Here is a 24101-nt window from a genome sequence, read left to right on the forward strand (position 1 = left end):
GTTTTTCAAAGTAAAAAGCAAAAGTTTGCAAACATCTGCTTTAATTGAGAATTAGAATTCGAGAATATTTTATTTCCATTTTGAACATTTTTTAAATCTAGATCTGTAATTATATATGAATGGAACTTTGTGTTCACTTTGTGCTCATTCCCTATGGCCTTCGAAACAGCTGGGCGGATTTTGATGAACTTTTACACAGTTGTACTTTACGTTTCTGGGAGAGTTCTTGAATGGGTTTGATCCCTGTAGGCCTCCAATTAATGAGGATAATTAATTCGCAACTCCAAAAATTAGCAAAGAGAATCCCTGATTGTGGAGGCGACAGCTCTGTTTTTTGGGTAAAAGATGAGTCTGTTGCATTTGTAATGTTGTAGTTGGCTTTTAAACTTTATGGTTTCATGTACACATTTAAATGTGCTGTGATGATACATTGTGGCTTTGAGTACTCCACAACAAGAGACTGGATTGAGAAAAAAAAAAAAAAAATCCGTATTACTAAGGGATTCATTTCGACTGGATATCCATACTGTAGCAACTACAGTGGTACCTCTACATACGAAGTTAATCCGTTCCAGGAGCTTGTTTGTAAGTCGAAATGGTCGTATGTCGAGCAGGATTTTCCCATAGGAATACATTATAATTCCATTAATTCGTTCCACAGCCCAAAAACCTGCACTAAATCCTTAAAAAATACTGCTGGTACTATTACAAATGGCAATTACATATAGCAAAACAAATAAATAATAAATAAAAATTGGATTAATAATATAATAATAATAATAATTCCTGTAATAGTGTAACGAAACGGGTTCTAATAAGGCGGACGTTTTTTTCTGTACCTGAAGGCACCGCGGCGCTGACGTGACAAAGAGGGAGGGGAGCGGGTGAAAGAGTACTTTCGCTTTCAATGCTTTCTTGAGAACATCGTCAATTGCGGCAGACAGCAGGCGTTTTGTGTTGAATAAGTTGTGAAAGAAATGATGAAAACGTGGTGAAGCTGGCGATTTCTCTGGAGATGTTACCACAATAAGAATTGTCAGCTTAACTTATAAAGACTGGCGAACGATGGTCGTCGGAGGACCGTGGAGATGTATTGTTGAGCCATTTCACGGATGCCCACCCTACGCTCATATTTTTCTGTCATTTGCATCTTCATTTAGAAGGTAAGCGTCAACTTTTTCCTTGTTTCACCACCTGTACCAACCTTTTCTGAAAACTGTGTTGATTTGTCACACAAGAAAATCCGCCGTGCATTCGTCTGCGGTGCTGCCGTTGTCGTCGCATTTCGAGCATGTCGTCGGATGTAGAAACAAATGGCGAGTCAAATTTTACGTCGGATGTCGAAAAGTTCGTGTGTCGAAGCGATCGTATGTAGAGGTACCACTGTATTATTATTAGGGTTGTCCCAATCCGATATTTGGATCGGATCAACCGTCGATATGCGCAAAAAAATGCGCATCGGATCGGCCAACATGGAAAAAGTCCGATCAAGACTCCCGATCCAGTTTTTTTGAAAGTCCGGTCCAGCGAATCGATTCATATATTCCATTCCAGTTTTTGCTTTGGTTTCCCTAATATCCGGTTCGCATTTTACAGCAGACCTTCAGCACACTAGCATTACCGTCTCTTAATTTACCTCAGTGGCATCTCCTACATGATGACTGCAATGTAAATTTAAAGTTTATCGGTAAAAATGTCAGCCATCACCTGAGCATCTTGAAATGCTTGTCTTTGTCAAAAAAAAAAAATCTCCCCATCATGCTGGGACTGCATCCAGGGCAAACAGCTGAAGGGAGTGTGTAGAATGGATAGAGATGGAGTAACAAAGTGTAGAGAAGATTGGGGAGTAGAAGCCATTTTTGGTTTAAAATAGTATTATTTGCACAGATTTTTTTTAAAGCCTTGGCACAGTTGTTCAAGAGCAGAGAATTTATGCTGAGTTAATAGTTTATTTTCCACTGAGCTTGTTTGTGTGTTTTGCTTTTTTAAGACAGTTTACAATATTATTTTCACATTTTACTGACTGAATATGCCATTTCTGTTTGTTTTTTATAATGTTTTGGGTTTATCACTGAATAAACAGGTCAGTTTCTTGTTACCAACCATTTTTTATTATTCAAACTCACCTAATTCAGCTGGCTAGTTGTTATCAAGAGTACTAAAACCCTTTTCAACATGAGTCTTTATGCCAACTAAGTAAGGAGGCGAAATAATTTTAAACTTTAATACATGCTCAGATAGGCCGGTATCGGTGTTGGCCAGTATCGGTATCGGATCGGAAGTGCAAAACAATATCGGTATCGGATCAGAAGTGCAAAAACCTGGATTGGGACATCCCTAATTATTATTATTGTTAATTATTATGTGTTACGCCTGCAATTATTAATGGGTAGTTGTGACAACCATGACTGAGAGGGATGGATGCCGTTGTTATGTTCTGGTGTATTCTGTTCGATAAAGGTCTTTTGGGGTCGTGCGGTTTATGGGGCAAAACAGCAACAAGTGCAAAACGTAAAAACTGGCTCTCTCATTGCTCTCCATGTCGCTGATCGCTCGCCACAAAACTGTACACTGCTATGGAAAAGCAATTGTGCATCATGCATTATGGTGTCCTTTTACTGTTACCACATCACAGCTGTATCTCTAAGGAAAGTAGATTTTATCTGCTATTTGGTTGTATTGCATTCAGGTTACACAAAACCAAGTAACGCCGGGCCATAATACTAGTAATTTAATGAAAGGTAAAGCCAAACAAAAATCTACTGTAATAAAAATACAGTTGATTAATTTGATTGAGTTGGCAATTAATCTTTTATTAGCGGCTAACTGACATTTAATGCATGTTCTGAAATTTTCAAGCCCACAAATGCTCCCAAGAAATTTTAAAAAATCCATAAAAGCTAAAATATTGCTCCAATCATTGTGACATTTTCAGGGGTTGACGTAAGCAAGAATAGATCAATTTTAGTGGTGATTAGTCACTTTTCTTATGTTATTCAAGCTTTTCCAGAAGAGCAGAAATTATTGCTCCCTGCAACCACTTGGGCATGAGCAGATTTTTTTAAAAATCAGAAGTGATTAACACACAAACGGTGGGACTGTGTGAAAATAAGCAGTGGTATGCCACTGTAAATGTGAAGTGGAGAAAAAAATGCCAACTTTTGGAAAAAAACAAATTAAAAGAAACTAAGAAAAGCTCATAAAGAGGCCTGTTGGTTGCGAGGGGTCACTTGGGGGTGAAGGAGCAGCGGATTCTGAGCAACGCGAGCCACTGGGACGTGTCCAAATACTAATCATATGCTACATACGCTAAGGAAGTGAGATTAGCGGGATTAAGAAGCGTCACGGGAGCCGTGAGAGACATTAAGACTTTCTTTCACACCAGTGTCAAGATAACATGCAGCATTTTAACCGGCGTGCGTCAAATTGCAACAAAAAAAAATGGGAGAGTCGAAATTTCAAGTCAGCGCATTCAACTAATCGAGTATCAAGCGTCTTAATTCTTGCCTGCCACTGACGGCAACAGACGTTCACTCCACTTGGACCGGTCTACAGTGGTACGAAAAATTATCTGAACCTTTTGGAATTTCTCAAATTTCTGCATAAAATGAAAATCAAATGTGATCTGATCTTTGTCAAAATCACACAGATGATAAAACAGTGTCTGCTTTATCTAAAATCACACAAACATTTATAGGTTTTCATATTTTAATGAGGATATTACGCAAACAATGACAGAACAATGAAAAATAAGTAAGTGAACCCTCGGCCTAAAGAGACTTTAAGAGCAATTGAAACCAATTTTTATCAAACAATTTAAGACAGGTGTGTGCCCAATCACCAATGAGTGGTTTAAAGCTGCCCTGCACACTATAAAACACACACCTGGTAAGAATTGTTGGCTGAGAAGCATTGTCTGATGTGCATTATGGCTCAGTCAAAATGTTAAATGGGATGGTTCGCTTACTGCCCCCCCCTCCCCCCCTTTGTGTCATTGTTTGCATACTAACCTCATTAAAATATGAAAACGTACAAATGTTTGGGTGGTAAAGCAGACACTGTTTTTTATGTGTGATCTTGACAAAGATCAGATGACATTTGATGGGGATTTTATGCAGAAATGTGCGAAATTCCAAAAGGTTCAGATTTTTCATACCACTATAAATAGATTGGATGCCTATGAAAATGGTTTAGTATACATTTTCATCTTTTACTAAATACCAAAAACCATACTCAGTGAATACATTACATCTACAGTAGAAGGATTGAGAAATATGTTCAGATTTACGTTATGGGAAATATATGTAATATATATGTATATTTCTGAGGTATTTTTTTATTTTCAAATGTATTTAGTATGTTTACACATTTTTCTTAAGAAAAAAATGCTAATCTTATTTAAAAATGTATTTTATTGATTTGAAAAGGTTTTGAATAAAAAAATATATTTCTTCATTTTATTTTATTTTTTTAATTAAGAAAAAAGGGGGGATGTTTAAAAAGTGATTATCCTTGTAATGAATCCAAATGCAATATTTGCAATATCTGCTTTTGTTTCAATCATACACTTAGATATTTGCGTAATTTTTAAATCCAACTTTTCTCTGCACAATTCAAGCTGAAATGTAAGGTAGTAAGTAAAATAAAGGAATCAGTGATTCGTCAACTTTCTAAATTATCATTTGTGGCAACCCTATGTATACACTGTGTAGTTATTTTCTATACATACAGGTAATACTGTGTGTGATGCTCACTATTTTTAGTTGGTTAACATTTTGGAAATTGGTCACTACGTTTGCTAAACATCCATTTGTGCACAGGTTATGATGAAGGAGGCCTCGGTGGACACTGAGGGGGTGAGGCGCGGAGAGGTCTGTAACCTCCGAGAGGCTCTTCAGCCCGCTCTACTCGGCACACGACGGACAGACAAATAGAGTTCGCGACACACGCCATTGAGTGCCTCCGCAAAAGCGCCACTTCAAAAAACAAAACAAACAACTTCACATACACATTCATTGTCGCCAACGTTCACCAAAAGGTTAGTGCAGAAAGGAACAAATATGGAGCTGTGCGAGAAAATATGACCAAATGTTAAAATGTTAAAGAAAGGAAAAGAGGGCGTTTCAAACGAGCAGGTGCCCGGATCTCATTTTGGGATGCGGCACTAGGGCACTAAAATTGACAAACCTCTCGTCGCCGAGACGCCCAGCAGCTCTGCTTGATCTTCCAAACCACAGCGGCTACCAACAGCAGAGACAGGAAACAGCTAAGGATAAACAAGAAATCGTGGTATAAATGTCAATCAAATGCCAAGGAGGTTTTGAAGTCAGAAGCAATTAACCCTTTATATAAGGCAGTCATTTAAACAACACAATTTTTTAATGAACGGTCGAGTGTTATTAGGGACCTTAAACAGTTTATTTTTATTATTTCTTATGGGAATGCCCCAAAATCAACAGGAAGAAAATATTTTTTATTAACCATTTTCAATTTTTATTTATAAGCGTACTTGTGAGCAAACAAAACGTGCAAATACAATAATAAACCAAATGAAATTGAACCAAACAAAGAAAACGGCATGTTTTTGTCTTATTTTTTAATCGTAATACAAAGCAAAAAATACATTTGTCCCTTGTCGTCATGCAGAATCAAGGCCGACCAGGTCAAACGTGTCAAACATCCGCCACTTAAGGGCCGAACATCGTTTTGCACTTTTACACCAAAACCCTTCGAGGGAAAAACTTGTCGTGACACCTTCTTTGTGGTGTACCGCCAACTATATGGTAACATCACGTTTCACCGCCTTCGTGTCCTCCTTCCCCAACAGAAAGTGCATGTAGTGTGGTATACCTTAGAGCACATGTCCGTGCGCGTCCTGCTTCCTTGTCAAACCTTTGAAAAAGTTGTCGTGCCAAAAATGAAATACTTTTATTTATTCTTTATTTTAAAATGTTTTATTAAATAGCCAAATATGACCAAAAATGAAAATATTCATATGTTTATTGATTTCATTTTTAAGTTAAAGAAATATTAATTGGTTCCCTAATTTAAACAAAAATCAAGAATAAATATTCTCAGATTTTTGTACACTTAATTATAGGGCAACAGAAATGTCATATCTATATTATTATAGCGAAAAACAGAGTCATTGCATAACTTATTTTGATGGACCACATAAAATAATGTGTCCTTGTGGTGCAAGTTTGACTTCATTGGTTTAACCCAGTGCTTCTCAATTATTTTCTGTTACGCCCCCCCAAGGAAGACGTAAATGTTTCGCGCCCCCCCCAACTCTCTGCCGCCACTGTAAATAGTATCATTCGTCTATATTACTATTATAAGTACGCCTCAGCCTAACATTGTGTCCTTTTTTTTCTATTAAAGAAAAAAAGTAACATAGATCAACTTATAATAAAGTATAACTTCTTTAACATTGTGTTGCTTGTAACAGAAAAGACTTAACGCGCATCAATTTGCCTGAAGTTAAAAAAAAAAAAAAAAAAAAAAGTCACATCCAAACTGTAAAAATACACTCAAGGTACATTTTTGACCATTTGATACTGAAAAATAAAATGTAATAAAATCAGTAAATAATAACAAATTCAAATTGATTAGAAACATTTACTCTTCAGGACAACATGCCAAAAAATTTGACCGAAAAAAAAACAAAACTGAATAGAAGGGGGGGGGGTCTTTGGACAGAAGGAAAGTTTTTATTTTCGCTGATTCACCACAGTGCTCACTGGTTTACTGATATAACACTGACAAAGCGGGACGATTGTGAAAATTGGCAGTATTCGGCACATTTTCGCTGAAAAATAGTCAAGCGGCTTATCAATGAGATTGAGGTCTAATGTCTTTAAGTGGCGTCTTAACTGATTTGGCTTCTCCGCTATAATCATTTTTAGACTCAGTAAACAGTGGTCTTTCCTCATTTTCCACTATATTAAAAGTCAAAGGCAAACGGCCCGAAAAAAGCGCATTCTCGGCGGCCGAGGGAGAACCGTAGGTGAGGGCGGTGGTCGTGACGATCCCAAGCCGAAAACGGCACTTCTCGGCCGGACACGCGAGAACCGAAGAAGACAGTGGGTCGCTGCGTGAGTCCAGCTCTGCATGAGTCTCTTCCGTGTGCTCTTGCTTACTTCAAAAATACTGCACGCACTTTGAAAATGAGAGCGCCACTGCCACCCACGGAGTGGATGTGCAAGTACACTTTATTCTAGTACGGCAAAAAAAAAAAAAAAAAGCATGTTCCCCGAGGTCACTCGCGCCCCCCCTGGCATCGCTCTGCGCCCCCCTGGGGGGGCGCGCCCCACCATTTGAGAAGTACTGGTTTAACCTCTGACCAATCTGTCTCGAAACATCAGCATATTTTATTCAAAAAATGCCCACACTGTTTAACTCACTGGCTGCCAATGACAGCGGTTGATGTCTGATCCATTTGGACTGGATATAAATCGGACGTCTAGCGCCGTCAATGCAGTATGGCAGTGAATGAGTTAAAAAGCAGATACAACTTCTCGCCAGGACTCGACGGTGCTAAAAATACCCCCACCGCGTTTCCCGGAATCAAGCACACTTTTTTTTTTAATGGCAGCCGCAGTGCACCACGACAAGTTTGACTCTCAGGGGAAGAAGAAATGTGAATTTTCTGGAACATCAGGTCTCACCGCAGGATCAAGTTGCAAGGCGTAAACACAGCGGGAGGAGCAAAGACAAAAGCTCACACTTCACCTGACTGCTAATTACCAACACAGACTTGGAAGCGTACTTGAAAAGTAAACCTGAGCACAGGATTCAAACCTGAAAATAAATCTGTCCCTTAAAGGCTAGTTTGAATCTTAAACATACGTTAAGATCTTATCCTTGTCTTGAAGCCCTACTTTAAAACCTAAAATTCAGCTAGACATCTGAATTTGAAACAGTAACCTTTAAGTGTTCTAATGAAAATAACGTCAAAATGAATTCAAATCCTAACCTTTGAAAACATTATTTTAGAACATACATCAACTCATTGGCTGCCATTGACGGTGCTAAACGTTCAATCTATTTGAAAGTGAGAGGGCAGATGTTCTAATCACTAATCCACTGTGCTGTCCAAAAAGTACTCCTCTAGAGCAGGGATGTTTTGGGGCTATAGCTGGGCAACACAGAGTTTGAACTCCCTCCAAAGATTATCTATCTATCAACCTGTCTCCATGTTTTTTTGGGGCACTGATAGACCATGAAAAACCAGAGATATGACAATCTTTTTAATTTCATCGTATGAAATATGTGTTCTTCACTAGAGGGCTCTCATGCACTTTGAACGGGTGATGTTTCATTTCTATGTATTTTAGTTTTATTTTAGTCATGGTATAGGTTATAGTACAGTATAATAATAACAACAGTTCATATAGAAGACATTGTGCTGATAAAAAAATATATACTATTGTTTAAAAACAAAACACGTATTGTAACTAGTAGAGGCGTGGGAAGTTTCCGATTCTTATATTATTCGCGATTCGGTCGTGGAAGATTCGAGAACGATTCACAAACATCTAATTCCGATTATTGAAATATGCCAAATAAAGCGGAAATAAAACACAGTCTGCGTGGTCTTTGGGACGCAATGAGGAACGGACCGACAACTTATGCTGCTAGATTAAAAAAATAATACCTGACTGCGGCCGACAGCCGCTTCAAACAACGGCCACCTTGCTACAAACTACGTCCACATAATGTAGATATCTTATGTATACAGAACTAGATATGAAATGACGGAGTCAGCGGCGTTAGCACATTTAAAGAGAACTAGATGCGAAATGAAAGACTTGCCGGCATTAGTAAACAGCCGCCATCTTGAAGCAGTAGAATTCTCTGAAAGGCTGTTGTAGCGAACCTTCCGAGCAAACCTAATTACCTTTTTTATCTAAAATACTCCTACATCAATAATCGATTTAGAATCGAATCGTAGCCTCTGAATCGCAATCGTAATCGAATTGTTAGGAGCCCCAAAATTCCCACCTCTAGTAACTAGATACTGATTACTTGAGTATACTTTTCATTTTACTTGAACTTGAGTAAATTTTTTGGATGACTAATGTTACTTTTTGAATAATTTGAAGTAATGCTCTTTCTTGGGTAAAATTTTTGCTTGCACTACCCACCACAGACCCTGCCTTGAAACCCGAATCCTTGCACAAAACCCCAAATTGAAACTAACGCTGCAGTGAATGCTAATTTCAAACCTTCTGCAGTATAAAAACATAATGAAAGAGGTGTCAAGATGTGCTTGTGTACCTAATGAGCTTTTCCTGGCCAAGGCTTACCCGTGTGCGCAAATGTGTAGTGACTTATTGTACACGTGAGCACACGCGCAATCAAGTGTGCGGCGGACACGCCTCCGCACTCAATCTTTGCAGTCATTTTTAAAATCAATAACACATTAGAGAACTTCCTGAAGAGATGCCACGCTAACCACTGAACCTTCAAACACACACAGAGGAACTTCAGACGCACATGCACGAATACACTCACACAAGTGTTGTGTTTTTTTGTGTGATGCTGACCTGAAGAAGGTGACAAAGAACTGAACAAGGTCCATGAAGTTACTGTGCTGCGAGAAGGCAATCTGTGGACAAAATACGACACGACATTAGCACAAGGGCAAACACGTATTGGCTGCCACTGACAGTGATAGATGTTAGGCCCGCACAACACATCGCCATCGCAATGTGTGCATGCGCAATAGTCAAATCGCAGGACGTGCAATTGGGTTTTTTTTTTTTTTTTTTAACATGTTAATTTTAGTTTTACCTCATTAAAGGAGAAAGTGTGCAGATCCTGGATCCCGTTAATATTAATTAAAACAGCATTATATAAGTTAGGGACTATCATGTTATTGGAAATTGGGCCGATCGCACCATTTTTCAGAGGACGATCAGAGACGATCTTTTTCTTAACACGCTTAATTGAACACAAGGCAGAACATACTGTATACCATTTGCAGCCACAACTGACAGTCATGGTTGCCCAACTTCCCATCATGCATTTGGACGGAACAGTTAAGTCGCTACAGTATCATTTAGTGAAAGCACAACAAAAATAATATTCCTATCTCTCAAAAAAATAATGCTCACAAAAAGAAAAGCGCCCAATGCAAAGAGAACTGGCATTCCCAATCAAAATACATCTGCAAAATACACATAAAACTTACTCAGACTTTGCCTTGGCTAGATCTCAAATTAATTTAAAACTCGCCATAGACACCTGTGGTGTATTTCAGTCACTAACTTACGTAGTTAAAGACACTGTGGAAGAACGGCAGGGAGGCCATGTGACGACCCGCTCGGTGAACTCAACAATGGCGAGCTATTAGTTTTTGATTGAAAATTTTACAAATTTTATTAAAAAGAAAACATTAAGAGGGGTTTTATATTAAATTTCTATAACTTGGACTAACATTATCTTTTAAGAACTACTAGTCTTTCTATCCGTGGATCCCTTTAACAGAAAGAATGTTAATAATGTTAATGCCATCTTGTGGATTTATTGTTTTAATAAACAAATACAGTACTTATGTACAGTATGTTGAATGTTTATATCCGTCTTTTGTCTTATCTTTCTATTCCAACAATAATTTACAGAAAAATATGGCAGATTTCAGTGATGGTTTGAATTGCGATTATTTACGATTAATTAATTTTTAAGCTGTGATTAACTCGATTAAAATTTTTTATCGTTTGACAGCCCTAGTTTTTCTGCTTCATGCTCGTAAAGTGCCACAGCCTCTCACCTTCCCTTTTGCTAAGCAGTTCGACCAAGCTGTTTTTTACGGTCACCATTGCATCTGGCGTTTGGTACTTAAAGTTAACGGTGATTGACAGGTTTTAAGCTTTGATCTGGCCAAAGAAGCTCTACAATCAAAGGCACAAATGTGTTAATCGTTAACTAGCAGCCTAGTCTGAAGTGTGCTGTGCAAACTCATTCATTTTGTAAGTGAGAGGCTGTTCTCGACAGCGTGAGCGTCAAAGCTTGAGTGAATTTGTGTGGACTCAGGCAATGAAGCATTTAATAAAGACAATTTTTAATGTAATTTTGGTTTAATAATTATTCACATTATGAAGGCAGCACGGTGGGACGTGGTTAGCACGTCCACCTCACAGCTCTGGGATGGTGGGTGCAATTCCCTAGTAAGGCCTTCCTGTGTGGCCTTTGCAAGTTCTTCCCATGCCTGCGTGGGTTTTCACCAGGTTCCTAACACATCCCCAAAAAACCTGCGACGAACACTCCAAATCCAAATTGTTTGTAGGTGCGCGAATGGTTGTGTGTTTATACTAGGGCTGTCTAATGATTAAAATTTTTAATCGAGTTAATCACAGCTTAAAAATTAATTAATCGTAATTAATCGCAATTCAAACCGTCTATAAAATATGCCATAATTTTCTGTATTGTTGGAATGGAAAGATAAGACACAAGACGGATATATACATTCAACATACTGTACATAAGTACTGTATTTGTTTATTATAACAATAAATCAACAAGATGGCATTAACATTAACATTCTGTTAAAGCGATCCATGGATAGAATGACTTGTAATTCTTAAAAGATAAATGTTAGTACAAGTTATAGAAATTTTATATTAAAACCCCTGTTAATGTTTTTGTTTTAATCAAATTTGTAAAATTTTCAATCAAAAAATAAACTAGTAGCTCACCACTGTTGATGTCAATAATCACACAATTCTCATGGTGCTGAAACCCATAAAATCAGTCGCACACAAGCGCCAACAGAGGGCGACAAAACTCCAAAAAACACAAGTAACAAGTGCACATGACACTGTGCTGTCATTTTAATCTGTTTGAGCGGGGCATGTGCGTTAATTGCGTCAAATATTTTAACGTGATTAATTTTAAAAATTCATTACCGTCCGTTAACGCGATAATTTTGACAGCCCTAGTTTATATGTGTCCTGCAACTGGCTGGCAACCTGTTCAGGGTGTACCCCGCTTTCTGCCTAGAGTTAGCTGTGATAAGCTCCAGCACCAACATGACCCCTCGAGAGGATAAGCGGTTCAGAAGATGAATGAAGGAAATATATGAATGTTATGGCGAGTGATTAAAAGTATGGCGTTAAAGTTGATGCAAGGAAAAATGTGGGTGCGCCTATATTTTGTGTTAGTGCCCCTTACCAATGAGTTAATCAGGGTTGCCAGGGGCAACAATAATAGTGTGCTACGAACACCACCCAATCCTCCAAACAACTTGTTGTTTAGCCAAGCGCACGCTAAAATCTTAACGACACCACAGCGCCCCACAGTGCCAGAGTCAGGTAAGTCCCCCCCCCCCCACCTCCACAAGGTGACGAGTTGTCCGTCTGTGTGGCTGCTTTTTATTCATCAGTGGAGGCTGGATTTGCATGCCTACATGAAGTAGAAGACGAAAACATTTCATGTGTAATGAATGTATTTAGATTAGGATCTTTTAATTGGAGGTTCATCCCCCATCCGTTTTCTTCCCCTTATCCGAGTCTACTAGAATTTTATGGTTGCCAATAATGGTGAGCAGGAATAGGCAATAGTAAAGGGTGCTTGAACTTGATGCCTTACGACAACTAATTAGATGAGGCTAACTTTCTGATTACAGTCTGCAGTGTAATGTGAAATTGTAATGTGAAATTGTTAATAAAATGATTGGGTTTTTTTTACTTCTTTTTGGGGAGGGTTTTGTTAAAATTTTTGGTCGTTTTTTTTTTTTTTTTTTAAATTTTAATCAATATTACATTTAATTTTTTACCATTTTTATTTTTTAATCAGTCATCTTATTCTTTTTTTCAGTTTTTTTTTGCTGTTTTTCTTCTCTTTTTTTTACATTTGCCATTCTTTTAGAGATCATAACAAGATTTTTTGGGTCATTTTTCCCCCATCAATAGTTACTATATATATATATATATATATATATATACAGTGAGAACAAGTATTTGATACACTGCCAATGGGTTTTCCCATTGACTGTGTATCAAATACTTGTTCTCCCCACTCTGTGTGTGTGTGTGTGTGTGTATGTATATATATATATATATATATATATATATATATATATATATATATACATACATATATATAAATACACACACGCGCACACACACACATTTGTCTTCTATTTAAGTTTTAAGTTATATAATTTTTAGAGCTGTCAAATTAATCGCGTTAACGGGCGGTAATTAATTTTTTAAATTAATCACGTTAAAATATTTAACGCAATTAACGCATGCGTGGCACGACCCACTCACGCATTGCCGCACACAGCCTACAATGGCCCTATTTTACTTTATTCAGAGCTAAGAGGCAGCGTCAAGTGAGTGGAGTAGATACAAGCATTCATTGGGGCCGTGCCTTTAATTGGCAAAAGCTTTAACATCTCTCCAACATCAACTATAAATATTGTGGGAACAATGTGGGGAAGAATGACAGGAGGTGATCTTTTTCTTTACAACCTGTATTGTACCCAACGCAGAGAAGATATAGCATTTGCAGCCACCACACACAGTCATGGTTGCACCACTTCCCATCATGCATTTGGGCAGAATAGTTAAGTCGCTACATTATCATTTGCTGAAAGCTCAACAAATACACTAGATGGCAATATTTAGTCACAATATACAAATTCACATTTATGCTTTAAGAATTATAAGTCTTTATATCCGTGGATCCCTTTCACAGAAAGAATGTTAATAATGTTAATGCCATCTAGTGGATTTATTGTTATAATAAACAAATACAGTACTTATGTACAGTATGTTGATTGTATATATCAGTCTTGTTTTATCTTTCCATTTTGCCAAATTTTTGCTTTTCATTCATTTCTTGGTTGTTATTTCCCGTTTCACCACCACAGCGCAGACACAGACCACAGGCCAAGTGGAGGCATTCTCGTTAGCATTAGCATTTAGCGTGGCGAGCGCTATCTTAAACTCTCGGGCAACCACAACATCGCTGATTTTATGGTTGCTGTGGATCCAAAGGATGTGCGTAAATCCACTCTCGCTATTTCCACTAGCAATCGTAGCTGAGCTGGGATGCAGGGCGGTTGCAGCACTAGCAGCTAACTGGCTAGTGTTAGCTGTTGTTGCTTCGCTTACATTAGCAGCTTGCTGGCTGGCTTTAGCTGCTGTCTCTTCAGGCTCGTGAGCAGCTGGCTGTCTTATACATGCAGATTGGAAAAACGCCGCCAATGTAGGGAGTTTCTTTCCTCTCATAGAGGTTATGTGCTTGAATGACTCTAGCGCCTTCATGCCCATTGTATCTAGCTGAGTATAATAATCAATAAACTGACTTTTTTTTTTAAATCAGATTTTGAATCACTTTTTCAATCCATCATTTAATCTGGGATTCATTCCGTTTTTTTCCAACAATCAGATTGTTTTTTTGTCGTTCTGTGTCAGTAGTTGTTTTATTTTAATTGGATGTAATTTTATTTTTTTTGTCATTTCAATGTTTTGTAATTATTCTTTTTCATTTCGTGTTTCAATTTTTATCATTATCTTTATTTCTATTCTCAGTGATTCAAAGGGACTGTTTTACCAAAGCGATACTATTCCGTTTTGTTTTGTTTTTTTAAATCTGACAATACACATTTCATGCAAGTTGTTAGAAAAATTTCTAAGCCCCAGATCACAAATATAGGGAAAATTTTTGTCAAATGATTACTCTATGGGCAGAGCTCCCACAAAAACACATTTAACTATAAAATGAAAAATATTTGACTGAACGTTGTACTGTTTTCATAAATTCTAGCGGGCATGAGTCAATATGTCTACATCACTTTTGCTGATAAATGTAATTTCTTAACACAGAGCCACATTACAATAGGATAGCAGATTAACACATATTGATGATAGCTTACCGATCGAAAGTTATACAGATGACAATTTTTTTGGGTAGACATTACTAAAGACGAAATTTTCCATGTTGCCATTCCCTTTCTCTGATTCTATTCAAATCATAATCTTCAAATCCAAATGTGGCCATCTCGGTATCTCCCTGGAAAAGTTGCAAAAAGCTTCGAGCCGGTGCTACTTTGTTGGCAGCCGACTGGAAGGGAGGAGGCCAGGATTGCTGGGAACGCCCGTCGACGGGCCGACAGGCCGGCAGACACACGCAAAGCGCTTGGGTGAGCTAGGCATGAAGAAGCGCATTGAAGGGCCAGCGTACACAAAAATCCTATTCATGTGCTTCACGTGGACGTTGGGCTGCAAAACAAACATGGTGCCCACAAAAACAAGCCCGCATGGACTAAAAGTGTGGATTTTGTGCTACACTATGACTCTCATACACCTGATATTCAAGTTTTACAGTTCATCTATGTTATGTTGTATTATTTATTAGGTTACATTGTCTTTTGTTGAAGTTATATTTCTGTATAGCACTTTGCTCTTCAAGTGGTACGAACTATAAATAACATTGTGTTTGCATACAATATTTAGTTTTCTCTTGTGATTGTTTTTACCTCTGCCAGTAGGTGAAAATTAGGAAAGGCAAAAGTTATGTATTCGGTTCCGTATGTCTGTATGTATGAGTTTAAGATAATCCCTTTATTTGTTCCTGAGTTATTATCAAATTTGCGGGATATGTTTGAAATATCTTACTGAACAGGGGATTAAATGCTGGAGTAATGAGGTGTGGTCACAGAGGTCAAAAAAGGAATTTTGTTTGTAATTTTCTTGTTTATACTTATTCCCGTTCATTTTATTCTTTTTATTTAACGCCTATATATCTTAACCGCTTCAGACGTGAGCATGCTGCTGAAGGACATGACTCATTCGCATCTCTAAACCAATAAATACACTGAATTTAGTTGTTATTGCCACTTTGGGGGATGATTGGATGAAACTTTACTAATCGAAATCCAATCATGAGGTTAAGCACGCCCTCTTATTTTTGGCTCTTTAAAAAAGGCTGAGACAAAACGCAACTTCAAAAAGGCAAACGTAAGCACTCATTTCTTATCAAAAACACATTAACATTATTATTAGAAATAACCAATAAAAGCATGAAATATCCCCGACTAAAAAAATTGCACCTTGTTTTGGTGTTTGAGTAGTGTAAGAACCTTTTTTTTTTTGCCCAGCAGAAAAAAATGCGGGTCTGAAGGGGTTAATTTCTTTGCTTTGTAGATGTATTTTGCTATTTCTTTCTTTTTGGGCATTTAGTTTTTATTGTCACTTTGATGATTTTATATCATTTTTTTGTAATTTAGTTTTATGTTGTGATTTGTCATTTTCTGTTTTGTTTATGCTTGGTTTATTTGTGTTTCATGTAGTTTTTGTTGTCATATTCTTTACTTTGGTACTTTTGTCTGTTTGAACATTTCTTCATTTTCTTTTTAACCAACCTTTTATCTTTTTTATAATTTTTATTTATTTGTAATTTTGTCAGATTATTTCATTTTAAACATACTCTTTCATCATTTTCTTTTTTAACTGTCCTTTTACTTCATTTTTTTTTCCTTAGCTTTTTCTTGGTCATTTTCCGTCATTTAAAAACTTGATATAGGTTTTTTATGTTGGTCATAGAGCTGATCTTTCTGCATATGAAATTAAAACTTTAAAAAGCACTTTGATATGTGATCTAGTATGATAGCATGTCACCATTGTTATGATTACTCTCATGATCATTATCATTCTAATTCAAGATAGAAAAACTGCTTTTGTGCAGTTTTGCTGCGGTTGAGCGACGCTAGTTAATATGTTTCTCACCTGTATCTTGATTGGCCAGGTGAAGTTGCTGACGTACACAAAGAAAGTGATGTTGGGGCTGTTACGGAAGTCAAAGTTCTCGTTGGAGAAGCTGTTCTTGAACTCCCTGATGTTGCTGCGTGACACAATTGGGACCTCCTCGCCACTCTGCGTGCCTGCTGGACCCGTCCACAAGACAAACAAAAATGCTTTGCTCACCTTTTTAGTGTCATTGTAGTAAACTGTATTTTTTTTTTTAACTCATTGCCATTCTTTAAAGTCACTGGCTCCCGCTGACGGCGTTAGAAGTCCAATCCATTTGGATTTATTTAATAATTCAAAAAAATATTGTATATTTATTTTTATATTTATTTTGTATATAATATAAGTTTTTTCTAATTGATAAAAAGTTGCCAGATTTACTGAGTTGCACCATTCCACTCATCCTCCCTTGTTGCTGTGACTCAAATTCTACATTCAGACCACAGGCAAGAAGTATATTTGCATCGCTTTTGTCACCAAAGTTTAGTTGTCGCACGATAATATTTTGAGGGGGGAAGAAAAAAAAAACATTTATAGTATGTATACATAGGGATATGACGTTGCTTTGCAAAACCAGAGCGGAAAAGGGAAGGGGCTCATAAAGCATCGACAACGCATCTATGGCAAGTAGCAGAATTTTGTCATGTTGCTTAAAAACCTCCTTCACGCACAATTCACGGAAACTGCATTGACTTTATACAGTGGTATGAAAAAGTATCTGAACCTTTTGGAATTTCTCACATTTATGCATAAAATCACCATCAAATGTGAGCAGATGTTTGTCAAAATCACACAGATGAAAAAACAGTGCTTTAACTAAAACCACCAAAAGATATTAAGAGATCATTAAAGAGATTTAATGAGGATAGCATGCAAACAATGACGGGGGTGGGGGGGGAGGGGCGGATGGCGGATGGTAAGTAAGTGAACCATATTATTTTATATTTTGTGCCCCGCCCCTCTTTGGCAGCAATAACTTTAACCAAATGCTTCCAGTAGCTGCAGATCAGTCATGCACATCGATCAGGACTAATCCTGGCCTATTCTTCTCTACAAAACTGCTGTAGTTCAGTCAGATTCCTGGGATGTCTGGCATGAATCACTGTCTTTAGGTCATGCCACAGCATCTCAATGGAGTTCAAGTCTGGACTTTGACTTGGCCACTCCAGAATGTGTATTTTGTTCTTATGAAACTATTTTGAAGTCGATTTACTTCTGTGTTTTGGATCATTGTCATGTTGCAGCATCCATCTTCTTGTTAGCTTTAAATGCCTGACAGGTGACCTCAGGTTTTCCTGGAAAACATCCTGATAAACTTTTGAATTCATTCTTCCATTAACAATTGCAAGTTGCCCAGGCCCTGAGGCAGTAAAACAGCCCCAAATCATGATGCTCCCTCCACCATGCTTCACGGTGGGGATGAGGTGTTGATGTTGGTGTTGGTGAGCTGTTCCATTTTTCCTCCACACATGACGTTGTGTGTTACTCCCAAAAAATTCAACTTTGGTTTCATTAGTCCACAAAATATTTTGCCAAAACGTCTGTGGAGCGTCCAAGTGCTTTTTTGCGAACATTAAACGAACAATAATGTTTTTTCAGACAGCAGTGGCTTCTTCCGTGGAGTCCTCCCATGAACACCATTCTTGGCCATAGTTTTACGTATAGTTGATGTGTGCACAGAGATACTGGACTGTACCAGTGATTTCTGTAAGTCTTTAGCAGATACTCTAGGGTTCTTTTTTTACCTCTCTGAGTATTCTGAACTCTTGGTGTCATCTTTTGGTGGACGGCCACTCCTTGGGAGAGAAGCAACAGTGCCAAACTCTCTTCATTTGTAGACAACTTCTCTGACTGTCGACTGATGAACATCCAAACTTTTAGAGATGGGTTTGTCTCCTTTCCCAGCTTTATACAAATCAACAGTCCTTGATCGCAAGTCTTCAGACAGCTCTTTTGACTGAGCCATAATGCACGTCAGACAATGCTTCTCAGCAAACAATTCTTATCAGGTGTGTGTTTTATAGTGGGTAGGGCAGCTTTAAACCGCTTATCAGTGATTGGGCACACATCCGACTGAAATTGTTTGGTAAAAATTGGTTTCAATTATTCTTTAGGTCTCCTTAGGCGTTCACTTATTTATTTTCCCCCTTCTCTCATTGTTTGCATGCTATCGTCATTAAAATATGAGAACCTATAATTATTTGAGTGGTTTTAGTTAAAGCAGCCACTCTTTTTTTCATCTGTGTGATTCTGACAAAGATCAGATCACATTTGATGGTGATTTTACACAGAAATGTGAGAAATTCCTGAAAAGAGTAGTTCAGATACTTTTTCAAACCACTGTATGTAATCACGTCGCGCAAATCTGTCTGAATGTAGCATCCAAAAGAGGTCCCTCTGCTGTCATGGTTCCTAATTTCAGTACTTCAGAGGTTTATTATGAATGTCAAAATGAAGTTAGTCGCTTACCCGTGAAGCTAGCAGCCCAGGTGATGTTCAAGTTGAAGTTCTTGGACGCATTGATGAACATGTCTAAATCGCGATTTGGCTAAGAAGGAAAGAGACGGAAATTATATTTCTAAGCGACAAGTGGTGTTCAAAAATGCAAATGGTGCGAGACTCACCTCCTCAGGTGTGGCCACAAAGTTGATAGCTGTGTAATAGCGGTCGTCCTCCTGAGACAAGCTAAAGGTGAACTGGTAGTCGATCAGCAAGGTGTCTGGTTGAGGAAAAATCAGCATTGCATGACTTTTTCCTGTTACATTCCTATTTGAACATAATTGGTAAATATTTCACATATTTCAACAATTTCACACCTTTTGACCAATAAAGGATCATTTTTGACCAAAAACCTCCCCATCCACATCACCCATTCATGATTCCTATTAATGCTACATTCAATATATATTTGAAAACGTTCAAAAAACATCACATATCTGACTAAAACTAAACCATGAAATTCCATTAACACATGCAACATCATCCATTCACATTTTCCTATTTACGTCATATTCAATTTACACATTGAAATTTAAAATATACACCCAAAAAAATTAAATATTTCGATTTTTGTCCAGAAATGCAATATTTTGTTTTTACCGAAAACTTCCAATTGAATCCCACGAACAGTACTACCAACATTACACATTGCTGTCATTACCATTCATGTAACATTCAATTACACATTGCTCTTGGAGCGTATTCACATAATATTTCACATTCATGTTTCCTTCCCCAAAACTTTCTCAAAAATCATCAATTTGACACATTGAAATACAAGATTCACATCTTGGCTCTTTCAAATTTTTCGACATGATACTAAAACAGACTTTTCCCCATGCTCACATTTTGCATTACTATTTTTTTATCATTACAGGCTGAAGGCCTGTCAAATCGTCACTTATGTTGTATGTTGCTGTAGTTGTCATTGTTCGTGTGTAAACTTTTTTTTAAATCTGTTCCTCAGTTATTCATGGACAAATCAAAATGAAATTTGGTAGATATAATCTAAGCAAGTATACGCATAAATCCTCAAGCCTGATTTTTATACCTGTTCACATCATGGCTGATTAATTTATTACGGACTTATGGTGCCTGTTGGTTAAGCCTTTTCTTTTTTTAAATACTCTGCTCGGGTGCCATTTTTGGACCGTATAGCTAAATAATAAAATCCGTTGGGGCACCACTTCCGACTTTTCTACCGCAACATCGAATACAGCACAAGGCTGCTTAATGATCACTCATTCAACCCTCCCAGTTAAAATGGATTGGCCATCTCGCACCATCAATGGCAGCCACTGAGTTTTCTGCCTTCTTAGAAATCAAATTCTGGGTGTAAAAAAAAAAACTGAGATTTTGTTTTGAGGCCATATTGCTAAGCCCTAATGTTACCACAAGCAAGATTGCATTGCCACGCCATCTGTCCAGAAATTGCGTCATCTCATTTTTCTTATCTTCGTATTTTGGAATATCTGTAAGCACCCGAAGATGAAGTATGTGGTGTAAAGTGTCAGTAAAATGAATTTTATCATCGCAGTAAGAGATTCTTATATTGGAAAGTGGAGACGATGATGGCCACCCGCCTTGAAGGTATGAGTCACTGTCGTAGATTGTTATGTACGCGGACCCTCAGGCTTAATGAGATGCTTGATGCTAACCTGCTGCTGTCGCTATAAAAAGAAAGTGGCAACCCGGGAAGAAAAAAAAAAGCATCTTCAAAAAAGTTGCTGTTGACTTTCAGTCACACTCAGAACACAGATCAGCGCCATTCTTCATTTTTGTCACATTTTGTCGTCACAATATACCCTAAACCAGGGGTCCCCAAACTACGGCCCGCGGGCCGGATACGGCCCGCAGCCACATTTGGTCCGGCCCCCTGAACAAACAAAAAAAAAAAAAAAAAATTTTTTTTTTTTTTCCCCAATAGAGTTATTTATGTCCTGGCTTTTTTCTGTGAAGAACTGAGCAATGGTTATTTGGTTATTATCTATTTAATTAATACAGTATTATTATATTATATTACATTACATGATATTATATTATTTTATATTATATTCAGGGGTGCACATAAGTGGTCCGCACATGCGTACTGGACGTAGACAAACGCGCTGGCCCTCAATGGCTTCCATACGCTTTTGCGTACCGATGGCTGACCACTATTTGCGGCGGACACGAGAAAATAACTTCTCAAAATGTCGATGAGGCAGGCCACACTGAGTAATTACTTCCGTGTTCCCCCACCCCCGTCAAAAGACAGACAGACGACAGAGACGTCACCGGAGCTACCGAAAAAAAGGACTTTTGCTGAAAAGTGGCTACAGGAGGTACCATGGCTAGAAGTGAATGATGCTCGCACGGAAATGCGGTACAAAATGTGCCGTGAGAATCCCAATGTCGCCGATTAGAGCAACGCATTTTATGTAGGGTCAAAGAATTTCAGCCATCCAAACTTTGAAAAGCACGAAAAAAACAGAGAGCATGTGGCAATTAAGCAAACTATCGATGTCAAACAGGACCCCACTCGCCCTATGGACATGTGGCGGAATAGGGCGGAATAAAGGTAATGAACAGCGACATGCGCTGACAAACGTGTTTTTGCTTGCATTTTACAAAGCTAAAGATACACGTTCAATGAGGTCTTATGAGGAGGACATCCCACTTTTAAAAAGGCTTGGAGTTAATGTGGGAGCCGCATAATGCCCTTTATTTTGAATTGGTGCTTTTATGTTTATTTCTTTACATTTCACTTCAAAGTAATGGCAATTTTGTTGTGCCAGTTGATGTTAATCAAGCATTAACTGTTAATATAATTAATCAAAGTTAATTGGCTCTAAGTAAAGCTTGTCATAAATTTATCGCATCAGGTGGGTCGGCTCTCAAGCTCAATGAGGACCAAGTCACATCTCCAGGTCCTCCTCTGAGAACCTAAGCAAAAAAATTATGTGCACCCCTGATTATATTATATTGTATTATATTATATTATATTATATTATATTATATTATATTATATTATATTATATTAAGGGCTGTCAAAGTTATCGCGTTAACGGGCGGTAATTAATTTTTTTCATTAATCACGTTAAAATATTTGACGCAATTAACGCATATGCCCCGCTCAAACAGATTAAAATGACAGCAGTGTCATGTCCACTTGTTACTTGTGTTTTTTGTCTCCCTCTGCTGGCGCTTGGGTGCGACTGATTTTATGCACCATGAGCATTGTGTAATTCTTGACATCAACAATGGTGAGCTACTAGTTAATTTTTTTGATTGAAAATTTTACCAATTTTATTAAAACGAAAACATTTAGAGGGGTTTTAACATAAAATTTCTATAATTTGTACTAAAATCTATCTTTTAAGAACTACAAGTCGTTCTATCCAGGGATTGCTTTGACAGAATATTAATGTGAATGCCATCTTGTTGATTTATTGTTATAATAAACAAATACAGTACTTATGTACAGTATGTTGAATGTATATATCCGTCTTGTGTCTTATCTTTCCATTCCAACAATAATTTACAGAAAAATAAGGCATATCTTAGAGATGTTTGAATTGCGATTAATTACGATTAATTTTTAAGCTGTGATTAACTCGCTTAAAAATTTTAATCGTTTGACAGCCCTAATTATATTATATTATACTATATTATATTATATCATTTTTATTTTATTTACTTTGGTTCCGTGAAGAATCCAGAAAGGGTTATTTGATTGTGGCTTTCTGAAAAACAATACATTTTTACATTTAGGCACTCTTGCAATCGTCACACTTTTTCTGTTACAAACTGACCCCGGCCCCTCATCAGAGAAGAGAAGGGTTATGTGGCCCTCACAGGAAAAAGTTTGGGGACCCCTGCCCTAAACCCTTTGGCTGCTATTGACAGACATAGGCGTCCAATTCATTTTGGTTAGTAGGGCTGCCGGTGAAAGATTAGGTTTCAAAATAAAAGACATTAAAAAATATATACATTTTAGATTTTAATGCCCAAAATGGGACAAGTTGAGGCGGCGTGACGAGTGTGAACCCAGCCTGGCCGCTTGGCGCGATCCATTATGTTCGTTTTCAAGCATATTCAGATGAAAATGCAGCTATGAACTTCCTGGCGTTTTGCGCAGCTCTTGTAGACGACCGGGATCTAATATACTAGTGTGTGGGCACCAGTGTTGTTAATAACGGCGTTACAATATAACGGCGTTACTAACGGCGTTATTTTTTTCAGTAGTGGGTAATCTAATTAATTACTTTTCTCATCTTGGCAACGCCGTTACCGTTACTGAGGACGGAAAGGCATGCGTTACTATGCGTTACTACATTGGTCGAAAAGTCTGAGGGAGACGGACTCACCGAGACGACAGAGCAGAGCAGGAGTGGGGAGGAGGCAAGAAAGTTGTGACGCCGAGCAAACGCGATGCTAGGTAGCTCCAATAGTTGTAGCCGATAGCCTACAAACTACGCACGCATGTTATGGTAGATATGGTAGACATGGTAGATATCACATGTACTGTATATAGATATAACTAGATGCAAAATGACAGACATGGCACTAAATGCGTTAGTAGACAGCCGCCATCTTAAAGCAGTAGACTTTTTAGGACGGCTCTGTTGTAGAGAACCTTCCTAGCGAACCTAAGTAACTTTTTATCTAAAATACTTCTAAATCGGCAAAATCTTGACTTGAATCTATCTTTAAATGATGAAACAGTTTTAAAACTTTCATATGTCGAAAGTAGAGAGAAGGGAACTAATGCAATCATGGGAGCAATTTTAACAACTTTTAACAGTTGATTCAGGGTAAAGGGTAAATTAGGATAAAGAATTGGACTCGGGCCAATTG

At 37.8% G+C, this 24101-nt stretch overlaps 1 protein-coding gene across 3 annotated transcripts in view; it reads right to left on the reverse strand.

The window, feature by feature from the left end:
- The window catches only part of atrn (attractin), a 108906-nt gene that overhangs the window by 26017 nt on the left and 58788 nt on the right, over positions 1 to 24101 (reverse strand). For 2 of the 3 annotated variants that reach the window (XM_057859580.1, XM_057859581.1), the window contains 5 exons: positions 19388 to 19482; positions 19233 to 19311; positions 16743 to 16900; positions 9552 to 9613; positions 5188 to 5266 (listed from right to left, as the gene is read on the reverse strand). In XM_057859580.1, coding sequence (XP_057715563.1) covers positions 5188 to 5266; positions 9552 to 9613; positions 16743 to 16900; positions 19233 to 19311; positions 19388 to 19482 — 473 coding nt within the window. The remainder of the gene's footprint in view (positions 1 to 5187; positions 5267 to 9551; positions 9614 to 16742; positions 16901 to 19232; positions 19312 to 19387; positions 19483 to 24101) is intronic. The other variant, XM_057859582.1, reaches the window with a different exon arrangement.

The sequence above is a fragment of the Corythoichthys intestinalis genome, chromosome 15, assembly GCF_030265065.1.
Source record: "Corythoichthys intestinalis isolate RoL2023-P3 chromosome 15, ASM3026506v1, whole genome shotgun sequence".
Classification (NCBI taxonomy): Eukaryota; Metazoa; Chordata; class Actinopteri; order Syngnathiformes; family Syngnathidae; genus Corythoichthys; species Corythoichthys intestinalis.